The sequence below is a fragment of the Lipotes vexillifer genome, unplaced genomic scaffold (genome assembly GCF_000442215.2).
Source record: "Lipotes vexillifer unplaced genomic scaffold, Lipotes_vexillifer_v1.1 scaffold484, whole genome shotgun sequence".
Taxonomy (NCBI): Eukaryota; Metazoa; Chordata; class Mammalia; order Artiodactyla; family Lipotidae; genus Lipotes; species Lipotes vexillifer.
In genome coordinates, this window is record NW_006786458.1 from 270,165 (window position 1) to 297,782 (window position 27,618).

Sequence of the window (27,618 nt, forward strand, 5' to 3'; positions counted from 1 at the left end):
AGTCCAGTCGGTATGTGTTCTGGTTCTGTGAAAGCGTCACCCCTCGGTCCCACCTCCCCTGACAGAGAAAAGCCTGCTGTTTCCCTCCAGTATTAAAGTGCATCTGTTTAAAATCAAATGTACCTTAGAGAACAACCAAAAATCTTAGTAATTTTTGGCAGATATCCTATGCAGCAAAAATGAAGTGATGTTCCCTTTTCCCTATTCCTCAACTTAAAGCTGGACACAGAACGGCTAAATGCAATGCTTCTAGGACAGCAGAGTTTATGAACAGTGGATTTTGGTTTTGTTTCAAGGAACAAAAAGGGAAAGGAAAAACAAAACAAATGAGAATGAAGAGGAGAAACCCTGAGGCAAAAATGGCTTTTCCTTTAGAGTCTTTCTGGGGCTCGAACTCTGGTTCATAAGGTACTGGCGATCTTCTGGGACGGAAGGCCGTCCTCCAGCCAGACGGTGGTGGCCGAGCCACTGCGCGGGGCCCGCCTGTGAATGCGCCGCAGCCGCAGCAGGTAGAGGAGGATGGCGAGCAGGACCACCAGGAAGCAGCCCGAGAACAGGTAGTGATTGTACACAAAGGAGAAGCCCCGCCAGTGCGCGTGGCTGGCCCGGAAGGTCTCCTGCTGGATATCTCTGCCCACATGGGAACAAGAACAAACATGAGAACCAGGCAGGCGGGAAGTGTGATGTAATGATGTGCAGGGTGGGGTGGGAGGGGCCTGGTTTAGGACTCAGCTCTGTAGATGGAAGCTGGAACCTCAGTCTCCCAGACTCAGTTTCCCCTCCTCTAAAATGTAGGATAATGTGGCCCAGCAGAGGGTAGCTGTAAGTATGAACACGATAACCTGTGAAAGGGTATTCTTAAGTCTGTAGCTGTTACCAGCATTATACTTTGGGTAACAAAAATCAGAGAAAGTTAGAACTGTGAGTGTTTTACTAATACACAGAAGCTAATGTGGAATCAAACCACATGTTTATGATCAGTAACACCCACTACTCACAAGTTTTGCAGTTAACCCAGCTAAATGTGCTGCTGGGAGATGCTTAATTAAATGAAGGGAAAAAACAAAAACAAAAACAGCTAATACCTCATTTGTTAGTGAAGCAGGGTTCTTATGAGGGGGGGTCAACTGACAGCTAAGTCTGTGAACTTGAGTGGGAAAAAAGGCGCATCTTTCTTTTACCAATCTCTGGTTGTAATGCAGTATTTTCACTGAACGTGAATGCAGACAAAAAACTATCGCTACTACAGTATCAGCAGAATTAGTGACTCTGTTCCTAGAGAAACTCACAGATCTTTTACATCGCACTGTGGTGTTTTGCAGATGCCTCAAAATATCGTCAACAGGCATCATTACACTGAACTTACAGGAAGTACGAATTCTGCTGCCAGGTCTTGCTATTTAATGTGCTAATAAAGGACGTATACCACTGTATCACAAATTTGTCTTCTGTAATATTTTGATAAATGTACTGCAATACAATGGTTTCCTCTATAGCCTATGTATTTATATTATGCATTAAAAACAAGATTTTGAGAAGGGGTCCAAGGCCATAAAGGTTAAGGACCCTGGAATAGACCCTTCTGCGCAGGGGCTAGGGAACAGGCCTCTGAGAATAAGCACTTTTGTGGCGGCTTTGCTGGGATGGTGGGCTGGGAAGGGAGGAGGCTCCGGTGGGGAAGACCAAGTCAGACCTCCCCGACTGTCCCATTCTGCCCACGGCCAGTGCCAACAATGCCCCAAACAGCCACACCCACTGCCCACGATGCCCCGGATGCAGGGAAGCATCTTCTGTTGGACTCTTGTTAGCAAATTCCCGGCCATACCTTAAGGGTAAAAAGCGGGTCCTGTAGAGGATTGCCCCGAGGGTCCACTGAACCTCCTTGTCGTAAACTTGCAAAGCTGTCTTCAAATGTCTGTAGTTGACGGGAAATGAGAAGCCCCTGTGGAACACCTCAAACATCCAGGCAGATTTGAAGCACTGATACCTACAAAGAGCACAAACATGTGAGTGCGACTGAGTCACTGGGTGGGTCAAAAAGCAAGTTCGTGGAGTCGGCCTTGCCCTCTGTGAACAACGGGGGTGCACAGGCTTCACGAGGCCTGCGCTCTGAGGGCGAAACCATCCGTACGCATCTCCAGCTGATTTGCTTGCTTTACGCCCTGTGTCCCACACCATTCACCTGTTAAAATCAATCTGCTCATGAAGCTTGGTCTCCGTGTAATTTAATACATGGCCGCGGGAGATTTTTCCCCTCAGGCCTTCCATCACTTAATTCAGTTCTGAATAAATACTGAGCAAGTTCCACCTTCTCTGGACCTCAGTTTCTTTATTATAAAATGACAAGATAGGCGGGTCCCTTTCAGCTCTGATAATCTATGATTCTAAATATTTATCAGAGGGTTGCTTTTTGTAAAGCACTGGGCTAAGCAAGTAATAAGACATCATAATAAATAATAAGATAACCAATGTGCTTAAATGACTTATAATGAAAGAGGATTTTTAAAAAGCTACAAGTAACTATAAAAACAGAATATGATAAACGCCACAAGAGGGACATAATGAGTGCTCTGGAGACGCGCAGAGAGGGATGGAGCCTAGCTAAGTGGACAGAGGAAGACTCGGAAGGGACAGGTCTGGGCAGGACATCAACGAGGACAGCATGCACAGGGGAATTCCAGGTGGAAGGAAGAGCAAAACTGAGCCCAAAACTGCAAGATACGTTTGAGCACGAGTATTTGCCGTTGGTCTGAAAGGAGCCTGGAGGAGATGAGGAGGAGTAGGGACTGATGAGGACAGAAAGGTAGACTGGGGCCATGGTATGGCCAAGAATGGACACACAGTTTCTTCAACACACCCTGGGCTCAGCTGTCTACGACTTACTTGAGCCTGTGGAGGTCGGCGTGTGAAGCGTACAGTCCTCGGTCAAAGCGTTCCCGCAAGATCGACCACTTTGTTGCGCAATAATCCTGAAAGAAATTTCACCCCAAATAAATCACTAAGAAAGGTTTATTAAATTTTTTTCATTTTAAAAGTTTTTACCAAATTCATATTCATAACAAACATATCCTTCCAATTAGGAGACACAAGCTTGTGTCTGTGACCCATGAGGACGAGACACACAAACACTCTGTGAATGCTTACTGATGAGCTGAGACAATGCTTGTTCTTTGTCTTAAAATTCAGCCAAAGTTATTGTTAAAGAGAATCTCACTGCCCACAACCAACCTCTTCAAAGCTGCTAAGTTTCTCCCCGCAGTGACTGCATGTGACAGGCACAGACTTGGAAAAGTGAAGCGGTCCTTCAGCCAGTTCAGACTGAAAACCTGTGTCTGTGGCTATATGGCGCAAGGTTCTGGAAACACAAAGATGATTACGAAAGGCTCTGTCTTCAAGAGAAGGGAAAGAGGTGCCACCTTTTCCTGAAGTTATCTGTAATGTTTATATTAACAGCTAACATTAACTGGCCCCTGTGTTGGCACCTTTTCTAAATGTAATGCTTCAAACAACTCCTTGACACAGCTGCTATTCCAACCTCTATTTAAAGAATGAAGACATTGAGGCTCACAGAGGCAGTGAAACTCACAACAGGGGATACAGAGAATGGCACTCAGCCTGGGGTGAGAGGGTGAGGATGCATGTCAGGCAGAGGAAACACGACGGACGAAGACAAGATGGGAGGGAGCACAGATGGGAGGGAAACAAACAGATGTCTGATACGATTAGAGTATCAAGTGGGGAGATGAGGCAACAGTGTGGGAAGGACACACTAAAGTATTTGAAATTCATCCTGGAAGCAAGAGAAAGCCACTGAAGACTTTCAACAGGAGAGCAGGTGGCTGCACTTGGGTTTCAGACAGAACACTTGGGAGTGGTGTGGAGGATGAACCACAGAGGGGGGCCAGATGCAGGAGGACCACGGGGAGGCCCCTGCATAGTGCAGGTGACAGAGAGTGGCCAGGGCTGGGATGGCGAGGGTAGGACAGAAAGTAGGGAGAGCAGGGCTCTGAGAAAATGTATGGCATACAATAACATGCTCGATGACTGCTATTATGGGGTGTACAGCGAGGGATGGATGAGTGACAGGGAGAAGTCTGTAACTCCTGGGTTTGGGGGAGGGGAACTAGATGGTTTAGTGATGCCATGACCGAGACAACATAGCAGAACAGAATGGGGAGAAAGGGGGGTTGTCTGCAGTCATGAAATCTAGCAGGCGCTGGGCAGGCAGATGCAGAGCCTCCTCCTGAGAGGCAGCAGCAAACCATGAACATGGATGAGACCATCTAAGAACCTGAAGGTCAGAGGACCAAGGGAGGAAGTATGGGATCACCAAGGCTGAGAGCCTAGGAAAGTGTCAGGAAGGCAGGGAGAACAAGAGAAAAGGGGTCCTGAAAACAAAGGGTCGGAAGCTGTGAGGAACTGTCAGATCAGAATTACATTATTACACATAAAAGACTGTCATCTGGGAGCCACTGATGGCCAGTGCAGTCTCACAGGGGACTTTCTGCTTCTGCTGTGACTATTCCTTTGGCCCAACCAAGGGAGCAGGGCTGCCAAGGTGCTGCACACAGCCTTTGCCCTCCGCCTTGCCCTGCTCTGGACTTGGGCCCGTCGCCATCTACCCTGGCTTCCTGGGTGGTTACCTTCGCAGCTCTCGTAAAAGCGGCAGCGCTGTAGTCTCCCCCCATCCGTAGCACATCCTCAGTGCAGTAGTAGAATTCGGAAAAGCCGTAGAATTCACTGTTCTGGAAGTGAATCGGGGGCTGGTAGACCCCATTGAGGGAGGTCTGCGTTTCGTTTGTTTTGTTCATGAAAGGCTGGATGGTCTCTCGGCACAGGTCAAAGTCTCCCGTCCCCCGCAGGTACAGTGTCTGTCCATTCTGCTGGATTTCATCTTTAATGTCCAGGGGTAGGCAGGGGTCCAGGTATGGAGTATCAGGAGTCAGCCCAGTCTGTTTCCCCAGGAGCCTACAGGACAAAGAGAAACTTCATCACGAGACCAACAGAAAACTGTGTGAAGAAGAAAGTGGCTGCAAGTCAGTGTTTCTCAAACTCTGCCCTATGGAACACAGAAGGGTTCCGGGGGCTTCCCTGGTGGCGCAGTGGTTGAGAATCTGCCTGCTAATGCAGGGGACACAGGTTCGAGCCCTGGTCTGCGAGGATCCCACATGCCGCAGAGCAACTAGGCCCGTGAGCGACAACTACTGAGGCTGCGCGTCTGGAGCCTGTGCTCCGCAGCAAGAGAGGCCACGATAGTGAGAGGTCCGCGCAACACGATGAAGAGTGGCCCCCGCTTGCCACAACTAGAGAAAGCCCTCGCACAGAAACGAAGACCCAACACAGCAAAAATAAATAAATTAATTAATAAACTCCTACCCCCAACATCTTATTAAAAAAAAAAAAAAAAAAGGGTTCCGGAAAAATTAAGTTGGGAAAACACAGACTCAAGCCCCTCCTGGAGATTCATGATACACATGTGCGTACAGCAGACAGCTGAACGGGGTTCAGTGAAACTATGACTTGGTCAGATTACTGACGCTTTCCGTGCCCGGTGACATAGGCTGGTGTCCACGGCTGCTGAGGGTCCGCGGTTAACAAGCTCCTCCCAGTGTCCTGCTCACTGCAGTCCAACGCCCACCACTGTGCTGCTCCCAGACCCGTTTCTGCCACTAGTGCTTGTGATTTTAATTATATACAGACGAAATGTGACTGTGACAAGAAGTCGCTGGTGCTGTTAAAGCTAAGGTTAGATGGCTTAGAAAAATATAATAAAGGCAGATCGCTAGAAAACCAGTGTCAAATTAGGTGTTAGCAAGATTAAAAGAAAAAAAGTTGGGAAAAATTAATAAAAATCTAGACGAAATTGGTATCAATTTGCTTCACAGATGTCTTTAAGGCCCTGGTATCCTTTAAAGAAAGCCAAAATGACATCAAGATGAGTGGGTGCAGTGCCTGCCAGAGAAATAGCCTAAGAAAAGCCTTTAGTCCAGAGCAAAAGATTGGCAAATGAATACATAAGTTAAAACAAAGTGCTTGGGGTTGATTCTATTTTTATGATTCTCTGTTTTAAATGAATTTTTAAGTTAACCAACTATTGATCCCAACTGCAGCAAATAACAGTTTCTATTGTACTACAGGCTCTGAGAAGTCCTGTAGAAATCTTAACTTGTTCACTGAAATGCCCTATGCTTACTACCTGCCGATGAAATGTCCAGATCTGTCATCCTACTATGTGTCCTCACCATTAAGCAACTGCGAAGTAGAAAAGAGCATACAACAGCTGGAGTTATGTTACTGTTTGATACCAGGAAATCCCATGGGCCTAAAAGGTGTTTAACTATTAGGAAGGCACCTGAATTTGATATTCAGTCACTGACATTAAGTCAACTTTTTACCTGCCACTCAACTGACAAGTTGTTTATTCCTAAGATCAGGGCAACTCAAAATGCACTAAAAATGTTTAAGTAATTAAAAAAAATCCATCATCACTACTAATGGCAAAGGGATAAATATGCATTTCAAGGCTCAATTCATGACATATGTAAAAAGTGATGACTGACGTTTATAATTATTATAAAAGTCCAAGATGAGTCAAATGTATACTGCATGTTACAGTTTTTAGTTGCTCTACAACTAAATTAAAAAGTACCACTGCAATGTCCATTATATAACCTTCTTGACATTAAAACCAATTAGTAAAAATTAGGGTTGCAGAAGAAGGTGTTTCTCCAAAATTCTAACTTAAACATCACTTATAAAATATTTCTATTTTAAGACTATTACTAAAAATAATTATACTAAGGTGCGCTATGTAACATACTATTTTTAAAAAGAAACGGGGACTAGTTAATCTCTCTTAACAAAGAACCAGTTTTTATTGCTTCTCCTATTCACACATGTGAATTTCTGGAAAATGAGGTATTGAATGGCTCTGACTTGGCCTTTCTTAAAGTTCAGGCCTCCACAGGTTTATTAAGATTAAATTCTAGCCATTATTTTATAATAATATAGATGAAATATAACCTTTAAAAATTCTGAATCACTATGTTGTACACCTGAAACTTATATAATATTGTACGTCAACTATACCTCAACAACAACAAAAAAGATTAAAATAGATCAAGGAAATACACTATCATTTATTTCTATGAATCAGGATTTCTCTCCTCAAAATCGTTTCATCAAAACAAAACAAAGGGGCTTCCCTGGTGGTGCAGTGGTTGGGAGTCCGCCTGCCAATGCAGGGGACAGGGGTTCGAGCCCTGGTCCGGGAGGATCCCACGTGCTGCGGAGCAACTGGGCCCGTGCGCCGCAGCTGCTGAGCCTGCGCTCTAGAGCCTGTGTGCCACAAATACTGAGCCCGTGAGCCACAACTACTGAAGCCTGCACGCCCAGAGCCCGTGCTCTGAAGAGAAGCCACTGCAATGAGAAGACCATGCACCGCAATGAAGAGCAGCCCCTGCTCACCACAACTAGAGAAAGCCCACGTGCAGCAACGAAGACCCAGCGCAGTCAAAAACAAAGCAAAACAAAACAAAGCACAGTAATTAATACCATTTTACAAAACCCTAGATTTCAGATTTTTTTATTCATCCATATGGCTTTTCTGTTCTTATGGACTAATTTCAAATAAATAATTGGTATACACTTAAACTTATAAAATAAATTTAAACTGTTAAAGTGTTTTTGCATATTTTCTATACCAGAATTCTTCATGAACTCATTTTTTAGAGTTTCACTGCTAAAGAGGTTTAAAATCACTAACTTTGACTTCTAGATCGTTTCTTTCTCGTGAATAACTTCCTTCACTACGGTCTAATTCACTAAATAACTGCCAGGCTGATTTCCCACGACACCGCCAGGACATCCCGTAACTCAATGCTATCATCGTTTCCTGGGGGCCTCCAGGACATCTGAGTGGCCCAGATGCTGAGTTTCCACAGGACTTTGTAATCTGGAATAGCATCACTCAGGGTTCGAAAGTATTTTAATATCCTGAAAGTGAAACCTCTAATCCAGCAGGGGAGCCATGGGTCTGAGAGAACGAGAGCCTTCTTTGGAGGTGGGTGAGCTGGGGCCAAAGGCAGGATCCTGCTGCCCTTTCATTTCTTCTCCAGCTCAGCGGGCGGGGCAATAGACAGCTAACTGTGCTCATATGCTTCTGCTGACTGAGGCCTCCCTGCTTGGCCTGGATATGTCTTCTGTGAGGACATACCATGGGTTTCAAGGTGACGGCCGAGCAATGGAAGGTGCTTTACCTGTTCTTTTGAACTGTACTGGCAAATATTCTGTCCTCATATCTCTGTCGAGCAGCATTGCCACCAAACCCAAGAAACGTGGCCACATAGACGCGGTACACGTGCTCAGTTTGGTGAACGTCACATCCCAAGTTGAATTCGGCCAATAAGTTCTTAGCTACTTCTTCCTACAGACGTAAGGGTCACGAACGTTAGTATTTTAAGCAAATACAAAGACAATTACCTCCCGTTAAAAAGAGGGATCTACAAAAATTCTTGTCAAAAAGGAGCAAAATTTTCTGCATCTGCATTTCCCAAGGGTCCTTCTAAGCATCCCTCCCAATTCAATACGACAATCCTGACTTAAGACATTTCAGATGGGCTGCACATTTGTGATACTGATATGACTTTTTGAAAAGGGACATTGGCAATGTGGTTTCATATCCTCTGATGTAGTAAATCTACTTATGGAATCCTGTGTTTTGAAAATAATCCTAAACATTGAAAAGTCTCTATACACAAAGATGTCCTTTGCAATTCTGTGACAGAAAAAACTGGATGTCATCTATATAGGGGTTAGTTAATAATGGTAATAAAGTTTATGGAGGAATATGCTTATGCACTGCTAAATAAAGGACAAAAATTGTACAAACAGTAAGATTATAACAACCATATTTTTAAACACTATAAACAGACAAAAAAGAATAAAGAGAAATATGCCAAAATGCTAACAATAATTTTTTTGGATGATGCATCCATGGGAAATTTTTTTCCAAACTTACTTTTCTATGAGTTTCTTACTTTATTTGAGGGGAAAATATGACTTTGTACAAAGAGTGTAATAGTTTCTAGAGGCATGTCTGGATGGGAAGCAGGAAACACAATTGTAATACTTGAATTTACAAAGCATTTTCTAAGGAGCTTAATAAATACTTCAATAATGTTTACTGAGCTGATACGAGGTGCCTAGCAGGCCATTAGATATACTATATGCACTATCTCAATCAGCCTTATGATAACCCTCTGTTAGAGGCACTTGCAGTCACATTTATAGCTGAAGAGGCTCGCTCAAAAAAGCTAAGTGACTTGCATAAGGTCCCAGAACTAGTGAGGACAGGATGACAATGCAGCTCAGGTTTGTCCAGCTCCACTCTTTTCTAACCACTCACTCTGCTAGGTATTAATCTAGAGCTGAATGGAAACAGTAATAAAGACATAGAGCAATTCAGGAAAGCATCTGGACACCCTCTACAGAAGGCCACCCAGCCTACTGGGAAACTACAGTACCAAAGGGGATATGCAGAAATCACAGAGTAAACCATGAGTTCAGAAACGTGGAAGCGGTGGATACCAACCTCTATCCATTCCAAGAAAAATCAAGAGCTGTCTGAGCCACACACAAGAGTATTTCTCCCAATTATAACTTAAGAAATCTGATACTATTATATAAAGTTTTACAATACCTGTTGAGAAAAGAAGTGACTGGAAATAGAAACAAAAACTCAAGTGTGTGGCTGACATATACACCAAAGGAAAATTCTAGGTAAGTTCAGAAAACAAACCAGCTGACTTCAATGAACAAACACAAACGGCTTAGTGGAGGTTTGCCTTGGTTTCCTCCTGTCTCCTTTCTCCTGGGCTGAGAAGGTGGGACCCTCAGCAAGCACAGTAAAGATGTGTTCAGACTCAGAAAACAAAACACAAATGGATGGAGACATGTTAAATGAAAATCAAACCAAACAGAAGGAAATTTGTACAGATAATAACCTGCTGTGAGGAGGCAAAGCTTACAGTTTTGGGGACTTCGTATGCTATCTGGGTTGAGACGCCTCCCATGTCGAGAATACCGGCTGTTCTTTTACGGAGAATGGCTTTGCTGCTTTCACTACCAGGGATGTTAACTTCCACAACTGCCTCATCATCTGGAAAGAACAAGAAACAGCCACTGGAATGGAACAAATGCAGAGAAGCGGGATCTTGTGAAGAGTCATCCTGCTTTGATGGTGGGTTCAAGTGTATCTAGGCAGACCCAGCTTGCTCCTCCCGACTAAGATCAAGTTTACTGTGTGACACAGCAGCATCTCCCACTCTGCTCCTTCACACCCAGCTGTGTCACAACACTCAGCTCCTTTTTTATGCTTTGCATGAAATAGAAAAAGCCATAATTTCCAGTTAGATACATTTGCTGGAAACATGATACTTACCATCTTCAATATGCTCGAATCGTCCAAGGACAAAATTAATGCCAATCCAAGCATACACACCTAGAGGCGTTATAAGAAGAGTAAAGTTTAAAAATATTTTATATAATCCTGATCATTGCAGTCAGTGCAAACACTTATTTCATTCCCTGATAAGCTGTGAAAACGTTATCTGAAAAAATACATTTCTATTGATGTATTACCTTTTCCTAGTGGTTTTCCAAGAACTCTCAGCTTTTAATTTTGTAGTTTCATACCATTTGTATGGGTTGAAAATATAATTCCCTAGACACTCCTGTTCCTTTGAAATTTATAGGTTGTTTTGAAATACCGGAGTTTTCACTTTTTATGAGGTTAAACCTATCAAGTACAAGGTTTTAAGACAAGTGAACTCTAACCCTTCCATTCTTTTATCTCACACTTTCACTCAGTTCCCAAGTCTGATTCTCTTTTTATAACATTTTCTACATCGGACCTTCACCCATTTTCATTACTGCCTTGATTTAAGCTGGTACAGAGATCTAATTGACTTTCCTGCCCCTACTCTCCCACTCCAACCCATGCTATCCTCTGCTGGGCTGATCTACAGAACAAAGTCCAAACTCCACAGCCTAACAATTCAAGACCTGTCCAACTTGTTTTTAATTGAATAAATTTGGCATGTAGCAATGTGTAAATTAAGGGGTACAGTGTGTTACTTTGATACGTTTATGTATCGTAATATGATTGCCCTTGTAGCAATATTATCATCACATTACATTATAGTACAGTACTATTGTCTATATTCACTACGTTGTGCATTAACTGTCTATGGCTTATTTACCCACTGTTACAAGTTTCTACCCTTGAACACCATCAGTCTTATCTCCTGACCCCATCCCCTAGTAACCAACATTTTACTGTCTTTTTACACGTTGGACTTTTTCAGATTCCACAAATAAGTGATATCATACAGCACTTGTCCTTCTCTGACTTAACTCGCTCAGCATAATGCGCACAAGGTCCATCCATGTTGTCAAAAATAGCAGGATATCCTTCCTCCTTTCTCATGGTTGAGTAAGATTCCACTGTGTATATCTACCACATCTTTTTTATCCATCTGTCTGTTGATGAACATTTGGGTTGTTTCCGTATCTTGGCTATTGTGAATAATGCTTCAAAAAACACGGGAGTACATGCATCTTGTCAAAATTCTATTTTCATTCCCTTTGGGCATATACCCAGAAATGGAATTGCCGGATCGTATGGTAGCCCTATTTTTATTGAGAACTTATTTTATTGAGGAACCTCCATACTGTTTTCCATAGTGTTGGACAAATTTTCATTCCCACCAACAATGTATAAGGGTTCCCTTTCCATCACATTCTCACCAGCACCTATTGTCTCTTATCTTCTTAAGGATAGCCATTCTAACAGGTGTGAGGTGATAGCTCACTGTGGTTTTGATTTGTGTTTCCCTGATGATTAGTGATGTGGAGCATCTTTTCATGTGCCTGTTGGCCATTTTGACATCCTCTTTTGAAAATGTCTTAGTTCTTCTGCCCATTTTTAAATCAGATTTTTTGGGTTGTTGTTATTAAATTATATAAGTTCTCTATATATTTTGGATATTAACCACTTACATGATAGATGGTTTGCAAAAAGTTTCTCCTATTCTGTAGGTTGTCTTTTCATTTTGTTAATTATTTCTTTTGCTGTACAGAAGTTTCTGAGTTTGATGTAGCCCATTTGTTGATTTTTGCTTTTGTTGTTTGTGCTTTTGTTGTCATATCCAAAAAAAACATTGCCATGACCAATCGATGAGTTTCCTCCTTTCTTATTGAAGTTGTACGGTATTGAGTCTTACGTTTAAGTCTTTGATCCGTTTTGAGTGAATTTTTGTGAATGATGTGAGACAGGGGTCCAATTTCATTGCTCTGCATGTGTTTCTCCAGTTTTCCCAGCATCATCTGTTGAAGAGACTGTCTTTTATCCATTGAGCTTTCTTGGCTCCCTTGTCAAATATTAGTTGACCATATATGCCCGAATTTAATTCCAGGCTCTGTACTGTTCCATTGGTTGCTATGTCTATTTTTGTGCCAGCACCATACTATTTTTTTTTTGCGATATGTGGGCCTCTCACTATCGTGGCCTTTCCCGTTGCCGGACGCGCAAGCTCAGTGGCCATGGCTCACGGGCCCAGCCGCTCCGCGGCATGTGGGATCCTCCCGGACCGGGGCACGAACCCGTATCCCCTGCATCGGCAGGCGGACTCTCAACCACTGCGCCACCAGGGAGGCCCTCCATACTATTTTTATTACTATGGCTTTGTAGTATAGTTTGAAACCCAGATGATGCCTGATTGGCCTTCTTCTTTCTTCTCAGGACTGCTTTGGCTATTCGGGGTCCTTTGTGGTTCCACACAAATTTTAGGATTGTTTCTTCTATTTCTGTGAAGAATGTCTTTGGTATTTTCATGGGGATTGCACTCAATCTATAGACGACTTTGAGTAGTATGGCCGTTTTAACAATATCAATTCTTCTGATCCATGAACACGGGACATCTTTCCATTTGTTTATGGCTTTGATTTCTTTCAGCAATGTCTTTTAGTTTTATTGTACAGATCTTTCACTTCCTTGGTTAAATTTATTCCTAAGTATTTTACATTTTGAGTGCTTCTGTGAGTGTGATCATCTTCTAGATTTCTTTTTTAGATGCCTCATCATTAGCATAAAGGAATGCAACTATTTTCTGTATGTTGATTTTGCATCCCGCCACTTTACTGAAATAGTTGATTAATGCAACAATTAATCAATATTTTTGACTGAGTTTTTAGGATTTTCTTTATATATGAACATATCATCAGCAAATAGTTATGATTTTACTTCTTTTCTAATTTAGATGTATTTCTTTGCTTTGCCTAACTGCTGTAGCTAGGACTTCCAATATTATATTGGATAGGAGTAATGAGAGTGGGCATCTTTGTCTTATTCCTGATCTTGGAGGAAATACTTTTGGTTTTTATCCATTGAGTATAATGTTAGCTGTGAGTCTGTCATATGTGACCCTTATTATGTTGAGGTATGTTCCTTCTACACCCAATTTATTAAGGGTTTTTGCTTGTTTGTTTGTTTTACCATGAAAGGATGCTGTATTTTGTCAAATGTTTTTTCTCCACCTGTTGAGATGAAGTGATTTTTATCTTTCATTTTATTGATGTATTAACATTTATTGATTTACATATGTTGAACTGTTCTTGTATCCCAGGGATAAATCCCACTGGGTCATGGTGTATAATCCTTTTAAGGTGTTCTTGAATTCAGTTTGCTAATATTGTGTTGATTTGTCGAGAATTTTTGCAGCTATATTTATCAGGATGTTCGTCTATAGTTTTCTTTTCTTGTGGTATCTTTATGTGGTTTTGGTGTCAAGGTAATGCTGGCTTTGTAGAATGAGTTTGGAGTGTTCCCTGCTCCTTTCTGGAAGAGTTTGAGGAGGATTGATGTTTTCTTTAAATGCTTGGTAGAATTCTCCAGTGAAGCCATCTGGCCCTGGAATTTTCTGTGTTGAAGTTTTTTGATTACCAATTCAATCTCTTCACTGATTACCAGTCTGGTCAGATTTTTTATTTCCTGATTCAGTCTTGGAAGGTTGTGTGTTTCTAGAAATGTATCCATTTCTTCTGGCTTATGTAATTTGTTGGCATATAATTGTTCATAGTAGTCTCATGATTCTATGTATTTCTGTAATATCAGTTGTAATGTCTCCTCTTTCATTTCTAACTTGGAGTCTTTTTTTTTCTTAGTCTGGCTAAAGGTTTGTCAATTTTGTTTATCTTTTCAAAGAACCAGCTCTTAGTTTCGTTAATCCTTTCTATTGTTTTTCTGGTCTCTGTTTCATTTATTTCTGCTCTAGCCTTTATTATTTCTTTCCTTCTGCTAACTTCTGGCTTAATTTGGTCTTCATTTTCTAGTTCCTTAAGGTGCAAAGTTAGGTTGTTTGAACTCTTTCTAATTTCTTAATGTATGCATTTATCGCTATAAATTCTCCTCTTAGAACTGCCTTTGCTGCATCCCACAATATTTGATATGCTGTATTTCCATTTTCTTTTGTTTTGAGATACAGTAAGTCCCCTACCTACAAACCTTCAAGTTGTGAACTTTCAAAGATGCAAGTATGCATTCACATGTGCAATCACATAAGTTAATTCACATGTCTGGCATACACTGCCATGTGTGTGCATCCTTTACAAGTAGCTGTGCTTTTGTGCACTTTACTGTACAGTACTGTATGGAATACAGCAGTACAGTATCTTTATTTCAAGCCCAGAACCTGTGCCATCGATGTCAGATGTGAGTGAAATTGCAGCTTGCCCTCCATCTCCTATTGCTGATGATCCTTCAGCTCTACCATCTCCCACCTCCTCTCCCTCCTCCAGTCAGTAACTCTTCTTGCCTGTTCGCTCCACGCCAGTCCCTGTATGCCAGCTGTTGTACCATACTACTGGTTTTCAAGGTACTATATTGTAAGATTAAAAATGTTCTTTATTTTTTGTGTTTGTTGTTTTTTATGTATTATTTGTGTGCAAAGTATTATAAACCTATTACAGTACTATATAGCTGATTGTGTTAGTCGGGTACCTGTGCTAACTTTGTTGGACTTATGAACAAACTGGACTTACGAACACGCTCTTGGAATGGAACTCGTTCATATGTAGGGGACTTATTGTAATTTTTAAATTTCTCTTTTGACTTTGATTTCTTCTTTGACACACTGGCTGTTGACAAGTATGCTGTTTAGTCTTCACGTATTTGTAGATTTTCCAGCTTTCTTCATGTTGCCGATTTTTTGTTTCATACCATTGTGGTCAGAAAAGATAGTTGGTATGATTTCAATCTTCCTAAGTTTGCTAACATTTGTTTTGTGTCCTATCACATGATCTATCCTGGAGAATGTTCCATGTGCACTTGAGAAAAATGTGTATTTGGTTGCTTTTGGATGAATTGTTTTGTATATGTCTGTTAAGTTTGCTTGTCCTGGTTCAATTCCAATGTTTCCTTGTTGATTTTCTGTGTGGACAATCTATCCATTGGTGATAGCGAGGTACTGAAGCCCTTACTACTGTTGTATTTTTGTCGACTTCTCCCCTAAGACCTGTCAGTATTTGCTTAATATATTTCGGTGCTCAGGTGTTGGGAGCATATACATTTACAATTGTTGTATCTCCTTGATGTATTGACCTCTTTGTCATTATATGAGCATCTTCTTTGATACTTGTTATCCTTTTTGTCTAGAAGTCTATTTTGTCTGATATAACTATGCCAGCTTTCTTTTGGTTTCTATTTGCTTGGAATATCATCTTTTATCCTTCCACTTTGAGCCTATGTGTGTCTGTAGAGATGAAATGAGTCTCCTGCAGACAGTGTATAGTTGGGTCATTTTTTTTTTTTTGATCCATCTAGTCATTCTGTGCCTTTTGATTGGTGAGCCCAATCTATTTACATTTAATTATTTATGTGTAAGGATTTACTACTGCCATTTAATCTTTTGCCTTCTGGTTGTTTCTCCATTGTTTCTTTTTCCTTCTGTTTCTGTCTACCTTTGAAAGTTCGTGGTTTTCCATGGTGATTTGCTTAGTTTCCCCCTTTTTCATGTTACTTATCTCTGTTCGGAGTTTTACTCTGTGGTTACCAAGAGGTTTACATAAAATGTCTCACAAATAGTCCTCTTTCTGCTGATAACAATTTATCTTCATTCGCCTGTAAAGGTCCCATCCTTTTACTTTTCCCCTTTTATATTTTTCATGTCACAAATTCTCTTTTTATGCTGCAATTTTGTCACCAAGTTGTAGTACCTATAGTTATTCTTTTTTTTTTTTTTGCAGTACGCGGGCCTCTCACTGTTGTGGCCTCTCCCGTTGCGGAGCACAGGCTCCGGACGCGCAGGCCCAGCGGCCATGGCTCACGGGCCCAGCTGCTCCGCGGCACATGGGATCCTCCCAGACCAGGGCACAAACCCGCGTCCCCTGCATCGGCAGGCGGACTCTCAACCACTGCGCCACCAGGGAAGCCCCCTATAGTTATTCTTAATGCTCTTTTCCTTTAACCTTTATGCTATAATTGTTTAATACACTATTCTAAAAAAGATTTAGTTTTCTAATTCCATTTATCACCTTAATCAGAGTTTTGTGTACTTTCATCTTTTCACTTCAGCTTGAAGAGCTCCTTTCCACATTTTTTGTAGTCTAGTGGTGGTGAACTCCCTCAGCTTTTGTTTATCTGGAAAAGCCTTTACTTCTCCTTCATATCTGAAGGATAACTTTACTGGATAGAGTATTCTTGGTTGGCAATTTTTATCTTTCAATACTTTGAATATGTCATTCCACTCCTGGCCTATAGCGTTTCTCCAGAGAACTCTGGTGAGAGCCTAATGGGTATTTTTCGTAGGTTACTGTCTTTTTTTCCCTGGCTGCATCGAAAATTTTTTCATCACTGACTTTGGACAGTTTTAATATAACGTGTCTTGGATAAGGTCTTTCGTGTTGAAATAACGAAGTGTTTCATCAGCTTTTGGACTTGTATATCCAGTTCCTTTCTCAGGTTTGGGAAGTTCTCAGCTATTATATCTCTGAATTCTCTCTGCTCCCTTCTCTCTCTCTTCTCCTTCTAGGATATCCATTCATCTTACGTTGGCTTTTCTAATGAAGCCTGATAGTTTTCATAGGGTTTCTCCACTTTTTAAAATTCTTAGTTCTCTCTCCTCTTCCACCTGAAACGCTTCTATATTCCTACCCTTGAGCTCACTTATTCTCTCTTCATCTGATGTGCTCTACTTTCAATACTTTTTAATGCATTCTTCATCTCATTTACTGAGTTCTTCAGCTCTAGAATTTCTGTTTGGTTCTTTTTTAGAATTTCAATCTCTTTGCTAAATTATTCTGTTTGATAATTTTATTCCTGAGATCACTGTCCTGCCTTTCTTTCTTGTACCTCGTTGAATTTCTTCCTAATAGCTATTCTGAATTCTTTACCAGTGAGATTACAATATTCTATGTCTTTAAGTTCTGTTGCTAGAAAAGTGTTTTTCTTCTTTTTGCGATACCACACTGCTTAGATTTTTCATAGTGTTTGATGAAAAGTCCCTCTGCCACTGCATTTGAAGTAGCAAATGACTTTCCTATTTAAGTAAAGCTTTGTTTACTATCATTCTAACAATTCAACACACTGGTCACTAGAAGCCTTTGTTTCGTTTTCTAGAAGGTGGCGCTACAGCACAAGTTTTTGGTTTTTCTTACCTGAGCTGACTCATCACTAAGGTTGGGAGTATGAACATAAAAAAAGCCAGTGGAAAGGGAAAAAAATGGATGGTGACAGAATTGGGGAGATATGTGCTTAGCACCTGGGGCTTTGGGTGTGCCATAGCCCAGAAGAGGATCCTTGAGTGGAGGGGGAGAGTCCCAGAGGTCTGCGGGCTGTCCTCTTGCTAGAATCCCAGGGCAGAGAGCAAGAAACTCATTCCTTCAGCTCTCTCAGCCTTCTTCTCTTTTCTTTCTCTGCCCCCAGTTGCTGTGGTCTCTCCTCACAGAGTTCCTCCAGCTGCAGTACTCAGCCAGGTAAACTCCCCACCCCAGCTTACCACCTTCACCCTCCACCTCCTCTGCCACAGGTCGTGCTGGCCCACTGCCACCCCTGCTGCTCCTGGCCTGGCTCTGTAGCTTCCTCTGAGGTCCAATCCACTCACTTTCTTGGGCACTGATGAGTTGATCTCTTGGGTGTCCTAGTGTGCTGTGCAGAGGCACTTTTTTTTGGTTACGGATGTCCAATTAGTTGTAAATCAAAGGGGAGAGAGAAAAGGAACCATGCATGCCACCATGATGCTGACATCACCAAGACCTATCCAACTTTTAATATTACCACAACCTTTTGAAAGGGCCATCATCCCACCAAATTAAAATATTTTTATTCCTCTGTCCATAGTGCAGCTTTTCCGACCTGTGTTGACTCAAATCATTTCTTCTGCCTAGAATGAGCTTCCTATCCCTCTCTCAGAGTCCTAGCCTTACCATGATTTGGCATGCTGTGTTTTTAATTATCCCTTGAGGCCTAGTTCAAACGTCACTTTCTCCATGATGCCCCTAGTCAGGAAAAAAAAAGTCTCCCTCTTTCAAATTTCCATGATAGTTTTTCCTTATCTTCCTTATGGTATCTAAAACTCTGCCTTATATAAGCAGCTAACTGTGTACCTTACTTGTCTATAAACAGCTTGACGGCAATATGTGAATTTCGCCCAATTACTGGCGAAATGATAGGTGATTTTGAAATAAATGCTTTTTGGTCTCCATTTCTAGCAAGCTATTCCCCAAATAATTTCAGTGATTTGCCCTTTCATTCTCAAGTAGAATTATTTCTTTGAAAACAGAACATTTCCTCAGTGTATCAAAGTCAAGAATAATTTCCCCTTCCTAACAAGTAAATCAGTAGAAGGTTCCAACAGTTCAGTAATGATCATAATTCCAGAAAGCTGTATAACTTAGGCAAGGAACACAAAGCTTTTCTATCAAAACAAGTCCAAAATATACTTCCTAAATGTGATGAAGACAAACCAAGTTATTTTTTAATGGCTTAACGTTTGGATTATAAAGACCAGTCATGTAAGAAACCGATTTTTCCATTTAAAAATTGTAATATTTGAAGGCATGGTTTCGCCAATTTTACGATGTTAAGAGTAATTTAATAAAGTGTACATGAGGAAGACTGGGAGGACTTAAAGGAATAGCTTCCCAAATTTCAAGTTGAAGACTAACATACCGACCTTCTTGTTTCCCGGAAATTACTTCTGCATGAGAGTCAGAAAACAGAAAGTCGAAGTGCACGGGGATGTCGGTCAGAAGGTCTTCTAGAATGGCTTTCTGTTGACTGTAAGACATTCCAAAAATTTACATATCAATATATTATATCCTGAATTTTTCTGTTTTAGAAAGAAAAAAATAAAACCCTATGGCTCTGGTATATCTTATGTGAAAAAAAAATTTTTTTAAACCAAAGCAGTTCATTGAAAAGACTGTTTATTTTAAGAAGGAATTTTCATGTAAAATAGACAGCTAGTGGGAAGCAGCCGTATAGCACAGGGAGATCAGCTCGGTGCTTTGTGACCACCTAGAGGGGTGGGATAGGGAGGGTGGGAGGGAGGCTCAATAGGGAGGAGATATGGGGGATATATGTATACATATAGCTGATTCATTTTCTTATACAGCAGAAACTAACACAACATTGTAAAGCAATTATACTCCAATAGAGATGTTAAAAAAAGAGAGAAGGAATTTTTAGAAGTTGCGTAAATTATGTGATTCCGAGATGTAAAACTACAACTGCAAACAATCCTTAAACTAATAAAATAGAAAATCAGTTTTTTTATGACAACTTTACAGTTTACTCTTTATAGTCATAAATAAGTACATTAAAAGACATTTGGTGAGTTCTGACTAAGGGAATAGGTCTGGTACTACTCCAGATTTGAAAAAAGAATTTTTAATGTCTTCCTTTGGATGATGATGATGGAAGAGGAAGACAAGGAGGAGGGAGATGAGGGGGATGAAGAGGGAGAAAACCCACCACAGCTAATACCACCACCAGGCTGGCTGGCCCTGCCCTCGTGGGAAGCATCACCTTTCGGGGAGGATTCTCATTCCAGCTGTGCAGAGAATGTAGAGAGGGGTCTCTTTGTGTTTTGCCCGTGGTACATGCTCTGCAGCGAAGTTCAAGAGCGGAGAAATGTAATCACTGACTTTCTCTGGAGAGGTAGCAAACTCTGAAATGCCTACAGAAAAAGGACACTCATGTTAACAAGTAGATACTTTAGCTTATAAGGTATGCTTCTTCATAAACTGTCACTGTTTGCAAATGACATGATACTACCCACAGAAAATCCTAAAGACACCACCAAAAAACTACTAGAGCTCATCAATGAATTTGATAAAGTTGCCGGATACAAAATAAACATACAGAAATCTGTTGCATTTCTATACACTAACAACGAACTATCAGGAAGAGAAAATAAGGAAACAATCCCATTTACCATCACATCAAAAAGAACAAAATACCTAGGAATAAACCGACTTAAGGAAGTAAAAGATCTGTATTCTGAAAACTATAAGACACTGATGAAAGAAACTGAAGACAACACAAACAGATGGAAAGATATACTGTGTTCTTGGACTGGAAGAATTAATACTGTTAAAATGACCATACTACCTAAGGCAATCTACAGATTCAATGCAATCCCTATCATTTTTCACAGAACTAGAACAATTAAAAAATTTGTATGGAAACACAAAAGAATCCGAACAGCCAAAACAAACCTGAGAAAGAAAAGAACTGGTGGTATCACACTCCCTGACTTCAGACTATATTACAAAACTACAGTAATCAAAACAGCATAGTACCAGCACAAAAACAGACATAGATCAATGGAACAGAATAGAGAGCTCAGAAATAAACCCACGCACTTACAGTCACCTAATCTACAACAAAGGAGGCAAGAATATACGATGGAGAAAAGACAGTCTCGTCAGTGAATGGTGCTGGGAAAACTGGACAGCTACATGTAAAAGAATGAAATTAGAACATTTTCTCACACCATATACAAAAATAAACTCAAAATTCATTAAAGACCTAAATGTCAGATCAGAAACCATAAATCTCCTAGAGAAAACATAGGCAGAACACTCTTTGACATAAAAAGTAGCAATATTTTTTTTGGATCTGTCTCCTAAGGCAGAGGAAAGGAAAGCAAAAATAAACAAATGCAACCTAATTAAACATAAAAACTCTTGCACAGAAAAGGAAACATTGACAAAACAAAAAAGACAACCTACTGAATGGGAGAAAATATTTGCAAGTGATATGACCAATAAAGAGTTAATATCCAACATATATAAACAGCTCATACAACTCAATATCAAAAAAAGCAAACAACCCGATTAAGAAACGGTCAGAAGACCTGAAGAGACATTTTTCCAAAGAAGACATACAGATAGATGGCCAACAGGCACATGAAAAGATGATCAACATCCCTAATCATCAGGGAAATGCAAATCAAAACCACAATGAGATATCACCTCACACCTGTCAGAATGGATATCATCAAAAAGACCATAAACAAAAAATATTGGCAAGGATTTAGAGATAAGACAACCCTTGTACACTGCTGGTGGGAATGTAAATTGGTGTCGCCACTGCAGAAAACAGTATGGTGGTTCCTCAAAAAACTAGAAACAGAACTAGCATATGATCCAGCAATTCCACTCCTGGGTATATATCTGAAGGAAACAAAAGCACTATTAGAAAAGATACATGCACCCCAATTTTCACAGCAGCATTATTTACAATTGCCAAGATATGGAAGCAACCTAAGTGTCCATCAACAGATAAAGATGTGGTATGTGTATGCAATGGAATACTACTCAGCCAGAAAAAAGAATAAAATGTTGCCATTTGCGACAACATGGGTGCACCTGTAGGGTATCGTGCTTAGTGAAATAAGTCAGACAGAGAAAGACAAATACTGTTTATTATCACTTATATGTGGAATCTAAAAAATACAACAAACTAGTGAATATAAAAAAAAAGAAACAGACTCACAGATATAAAGAACAAACTAGTGGTTACCAGTGGGGAGAGCGGAGGGGGAGGGGCAAGATAAGGGTAGGGGATTAAGAGGTACAAAAGCAAAAAAGTTATGCTTCTTTAACGAGGCTAATTTGAGAGCAATTCACACTACACACCATACACTCCTAGTTTTTCCCTATCCCTCTGGCAACTCCTTCCACGGTGTCTCGGCTATTAAGTGATGGTGGTGCTACCTGTTCAGTCCTATGCTCTCTTCTCAGTCATCACAGACCTAATTGAGCAACTATTGTGTGTCAGACACTTGGGATCAGCTGCACATGAGCTCGCCCCTGCCCTTGAGAAACATGCCCCCACTGTCCTCAGCAGGTTCACTCACTCCCATGGCGGCCATCACCATCTATGCCTCAGATCTCCAAATCTTAATCGCAGCCATCCAGCTCTCTTCCCCAACCTCCAGATCAGTATGTAGTAACTGTCCACTGGACACAGCCATGTGCTTGTCCTCACAGCAACATATGTAAACCCAAACTCAACTTCCACTGTAAACCTGGCTCTTACTGCTCGTGACCTACCTTAGGAGCCCCAGCCAGTATCGTGGATAAAATCCCTCTCCCTCACCCCAACGTGTGTTCTGGGTTTCACTGATCGCCTATCCTTGGCTCTGCTCACACTATTTCACTTCTCATCTCTGCTGGACACCACCAGCCTCTGCCAGCCTGCTGCAGCACATCCTACTCTCAAGTCCTGGCAATCCCCAACCACTCTCCATGGTCTGAGATCCTCTGGTGGCTCCTCAATGCCCTCCAGATAAAGCTCAGCTCTAGAACAGCATAACGTGCCCTGAGCACTCACCTATCCCATCTCTTGCCACATTCTTTCCATTTGGCTTCAACTAGACTGCATAAAATTTCTGTAATGCATCATACTCTGGCCTTAGGGCCCCTGCAGCTCCACCAGGAAGAGGCTTCTCTTTGACTGCCTCCCTCCCCACATCCCTTTCACCTGGCTGACTCCCGCTCACCCACTGAGCTATGCCCTCTCTGGAAGTCCTCCCTAACAGGACCCTGAAGGCGAGCTCTCATTACATTCCATGCTTACCCCTACCTCTCGCTGGAGCACTCATTCCACCTCATCGAAACTACCTATTTACTTGCCTGTCTCATTTCAACTGGAAGTTTCTTGAGGGCACAAACTGTGTCTTGTTCAAATTTATTCTCAGCACCTGACACAGTCTCTTGGCAAATAGCAGGTGCTCAACAAATATCTGTTGAATGAGTACATAAGTGAATGACTATTTCCAGCTGTCATTTAGCCCTACAACATTAAAGCTGAGGGGGATTTTAGAAGTCCAAAATTTATTTCACAGAGTAGGAAACTGTGGACTCAGAAAGATTAAGCAATCTGTCAAAGCAATCAGCATCAAGCAAACTAAAAGCCAGATTTTTTGGACTCCACATACAATGCCATTTCAATGGACACGAAGCCCAAAGCTATCTAGAATCTATTAAGTAAGGAAATTTCTAGAGTTTTGCTGTAATGCTATACACAAGAGCCCATGCTTCAGGACAGAGAAGTACTATAAAAAGGTACCTGAATTTCCACTTCAAACATTTACTGTAGCACCAAAGAGAATCATATTCAGACTGATTTTAATGAGATTCTGGTGTGTACCCTGGGATGCTGTGGTAGCTGTCCCTTGTTCTCAGGGGACAACTCCAACGCATGAAAGTTTTCATCTTATTCCATGAGAGCAGGTAATCACTGATGGAACCTGGGATGCGAAGCCAGATGAAATGCAAAGTGCTTTACAGAGTTTAATTTTTTAATTTTCTGGTGAATTTATTTGGTCAATATTACTTTAACCCTGAAAATGTTTCTAGATTTAGAGACACATAATAATGTAAGAAATGGGAAAATAGAAAACTAAAAGTCATTCACTAAGACTTACAGAGAAAATGATCTTCTATGAATAACTTTTAAAAAATGTTCACGGGGGCTTCCCTGGTGGCTCAGTGGTTAAGAATCCGCCTGCCAATGCAGGGGACACAGGTTCAAGCCCTGGTCCCGGAAGATCCCACATGCCACGGAGCAACTAAGCCTGTGCGTCACAACTAGTGAGCCTGCGCACCACAACTATTGAAGTCTGCGTACCCTAGAGCCCATGCTCCGCAACGAGAAGCCACCGCGATGAGAAGCCTGCCCACCACAACGAAGAGAAGCCCCCGCTCGCCGCAACTACAGAAAGCCCGCACGCATCAACAAAGACCCAACTCAGCCAAAAATAAACTTATTAATTAAAAAAAAAGTTCATGGAAATGTACTCTGGTATCAAAATAATGCTTATACAAGACGCTCAGAGTAAGTTCCCTCTCTTTAACCTGAAAAATGAGGTAGAGATTTTGAATTTTCTGAGCTATATGCTGGTGCCAAGCTACCCAAACCTCAAAGAACAGTCAACCTGTCGAGTGTTGCCTGAAGAAAGAAGTGGGACTGACTTATTCACTGACAAATGAGTAGGATGCAAAAGGTCTACAGTCCTGGTAGACTGTTTTATGAGGACAGGTTTTCTTATCAGTTAAAACTAATCTCTTTTGCACTTACATTTTTGAAATGGGAGATAATAAGCTATGACAGCTATTTTTTGTCAACATTCTCTAATATATTCAAAGATAAATTCTTCAGAATTTTTTATTTAATATTTTACTATTCAACACATTAACTAAATGAAATAAAAGTGCTGAAACTCTATTAAGATCTATGGTCCAATCACATCAGTGATTATCAACCATCAAGACTTAAGGTGCCTATTTCAAGGTACTCCTGAGATCTTCCATTCCTAACACTCTTGACAGAAGGGTGCTGCCCGTGGAAATGATACAGATACAGAAAAAGGTTGAGAACCACTGATTTAAATTGTCTAACGAGGAAGGCAAATCCCAATTTTTACATAACACACTGACTTAGAAATTACAGTATCTTTAAAACTAGACATAGTGATATCAGCTCTTCTAAGTTCTATTGTTACTCTTCTTAAATAACCCAGATGATTAGAAATGCACTGGGGTAGCAATTTTTAAAAATAACAAATACATACCAATGTATTCAAGTACAGATATCCATGAGTTATCTGAAATTACCTTGTCATTAAGGATAGAGACCAACGGCTACCATCTAGAAAACAATCCCTCCATAATTAACGTCAACTAGCCAACATTTGAGCAGACACCATAAGTAAAGGCACTATGGTAAATGCTGCAGGAGACAAAAAAGACAGACAAGGGTTTAGGCTACTTTATGAAGGTATTAGTCACCTTATGCAAGATGAACAGAAAAGGGGAAACAGAGTGAAACAAGAAGATCAACTGGGTCCTGGTGTGAGCTCTGAATGAGGGTGATGACTGCAAGAAGAGAAAGGGAAAGACGTGAAAGCCAGCACAGAGAATGAAAAGGCAGAGCCTGGTTACCAGTCAGATATTTATCATTTACATACCGGGTTTTATTTTCATAACCACAGGCTTTCGGTTTTTATCCCGCATTTGCCTGATATCCAACAGATCATGAGGATTGCCATTATGCCTTGGCCAGCAATAGACAAATATCCGAGACCCGCTGCTACCACAGTCCACCACGATACCATAGTTCACATTGGGGTTATTGGTGTCTGTAGCTTCAATGTCAGTAACTCGTGCCAAGTATCTTGTTTAGAGAAACAAACACATACTTTTAATGAGACAGAGACTATCAATAATGCAATAAACAAACACCAAATCAGTGATCTCTAAGCTGTTTGGTAGCACCACCGTAACACTTTTACAACTGCCAAATGATTAAAAAGTCAAAAGAAAACAAAAAAGTGATAGTGATAAAAGTAATCTAGAGCAGATACACACTCATCATTCCTTTAAATAAGTTCTGAAAAGCAAAACTCTATTTCCAAACTATCAACATTAACTGAAAAATCAGCTTAAAAGATATCGCAGGAGAAGCTTATGCTTAAATCCTCTTATGATGTGGATTTGGTGGTAAATGACTAAACCATTTCAAACAGTTTAATTTTTCATGCTACGCTGTATTCGGTACAAAATCTGTTTCCTCCAGCCACCTGCTCCTTAAATTCCATCCAAATCCCCAAAGTCTGGAAGTCATAACATGAAGGTATGGCATCCCATCTAGAAAACAAACGTTTTTTCCTCCTACCTTTGAAACTTCTTATCTCTGGAGAGCCGCCCATACTTATTTCGGATTATGACAACAGAAAAGTATAAAAGTGAAACAGCTGCAGCCAGAATGCTAATGACGATAATTTGGCGTAAGTTGGTGTTCAGAATTCGGGGACACCCCACTGGAGAGATGCTGAAATGCCAGGAAGCCGGAAAAAGACAGGAGATGCCGATCCTGAAATTTCAAAAGACAAGTTTAGCTAAAGCAGTCTGCTCCAGAGAGGCCTCCCCTCACTTCCACTGATTTGAAAGTTAAGACATTCAGCTTGAGCTGCCCCTACTTCCCTGCTGGTAGGTTATCGGTATACCGGCATCTTCCACATTGCTATTTTGCTATGTAACTCGTTATTATAAAATTACATGAATGAGAATTAAGCCCTGATGACACTTCTGTGTTCCCCCTTTCTGGAGAGTATTAAGTAGTTTTATCTGTGCCCTGCTTTATTCCAAAAATAGAATTACAGACAGCTTATAAGAATAAGTTCAATAAGATAAATAAGTAAATCTATAATGAAACCAGGTTTAAGGATGCTGAATTTAGAGCCCAGAAACACATGTAATAAGGAAAGCCTGCAAAGGTGGCTGAGCATGATAGCGACCAAAAACCCTGTCTGTTACAGCAGAAACATATAAACAGCCCAGGAGGAATAAGATTTTCTAACACTGAATCCCGAGGCCAATCTCTCCCGTGCTGATTGCATGAGAAAAAGGGAAAAAACAGTATCTTTAACAACATCCCCGCAGCAGTCAATAAATACGTTTTGTATATCCTGTGTTTTTAGAAATATTCCTGAGACATTTTTGCAAATAAACTTTCTTCTCAGTTTGTCAGGAATGAGAGACTATTATTAGGCTTAAAAAACAAAACAAAACAAACCTTGCTGCCTTTGGGATAAATTCTATTGTTTACTGTTAATTTCTACACTCCTCCCTTTAAAGAGTGCTTCATGGACTAAAACATCTCACAGAAGGGGGAGGGATCCCGCTAACCCAATGGAATTTTCTATTTGTAGTTTCTGGTCTCCATGTGGGTTCTTGGGCCACGCCATGGAGTTCATCACCCCTCCCATACCTACGAGGCTTACAGGCAGTCATCCTGTGCTTAATACAACTCCTCCCAGATTCCAACATGTGTGCCCTTTACAGTAAACTACACGAACCCCACTTTCCTTATGTGACAGGCGCCCCCCTGGGGCCCTGGAAGAACAAAGGTGTTAAACAGAAGTGTAGCACAACTCTGAACACTTTTCACTTGGGATTTAGATTCTTCCCCCCTCTCGAGACCTGCTTCTGTGGCGCCAAATCTTGGGTTTTACAGTGCCGGTGATTTGGCACCATCACTCACCTCCCCAT

General features: G+C 41.0%; 1 protein-coding gene across 1 annotated transcript; it reads right to left on the reverse strand.

Annotated features, from left to right (window-relative positions):
- Positions 1–274: 274 nt before the first annotated feature.
- Positions 275–27,618, reverse strand: ENTPD4 (ectonucleoside triphosphate diphosphohydrolase 4). The gene is made up of 12 exons (XM_007458814.1): positions 27,611–27,618; positions 26,243–26,440; positions 25,536–25,741; positions 20,084–20,234; positions 19,230–19,333; positions 10,442–10,501; positions 10,005–10,159; positions 8,259–8,425; positions 4,644–4,968; positions 2,884–2,969; positions 1,826–1,987; positions 275–630 (listed from the first exon to the last, which is right to left on the reverse strand). Exons 1-12 carry the CDS (start codon positions 27,616–27,618, stop codon positions 402–404), a joined length of 1,851 nt encoding a protein of 616 aa, XP_007458876.1. The 3' UTR covers positions 275–401.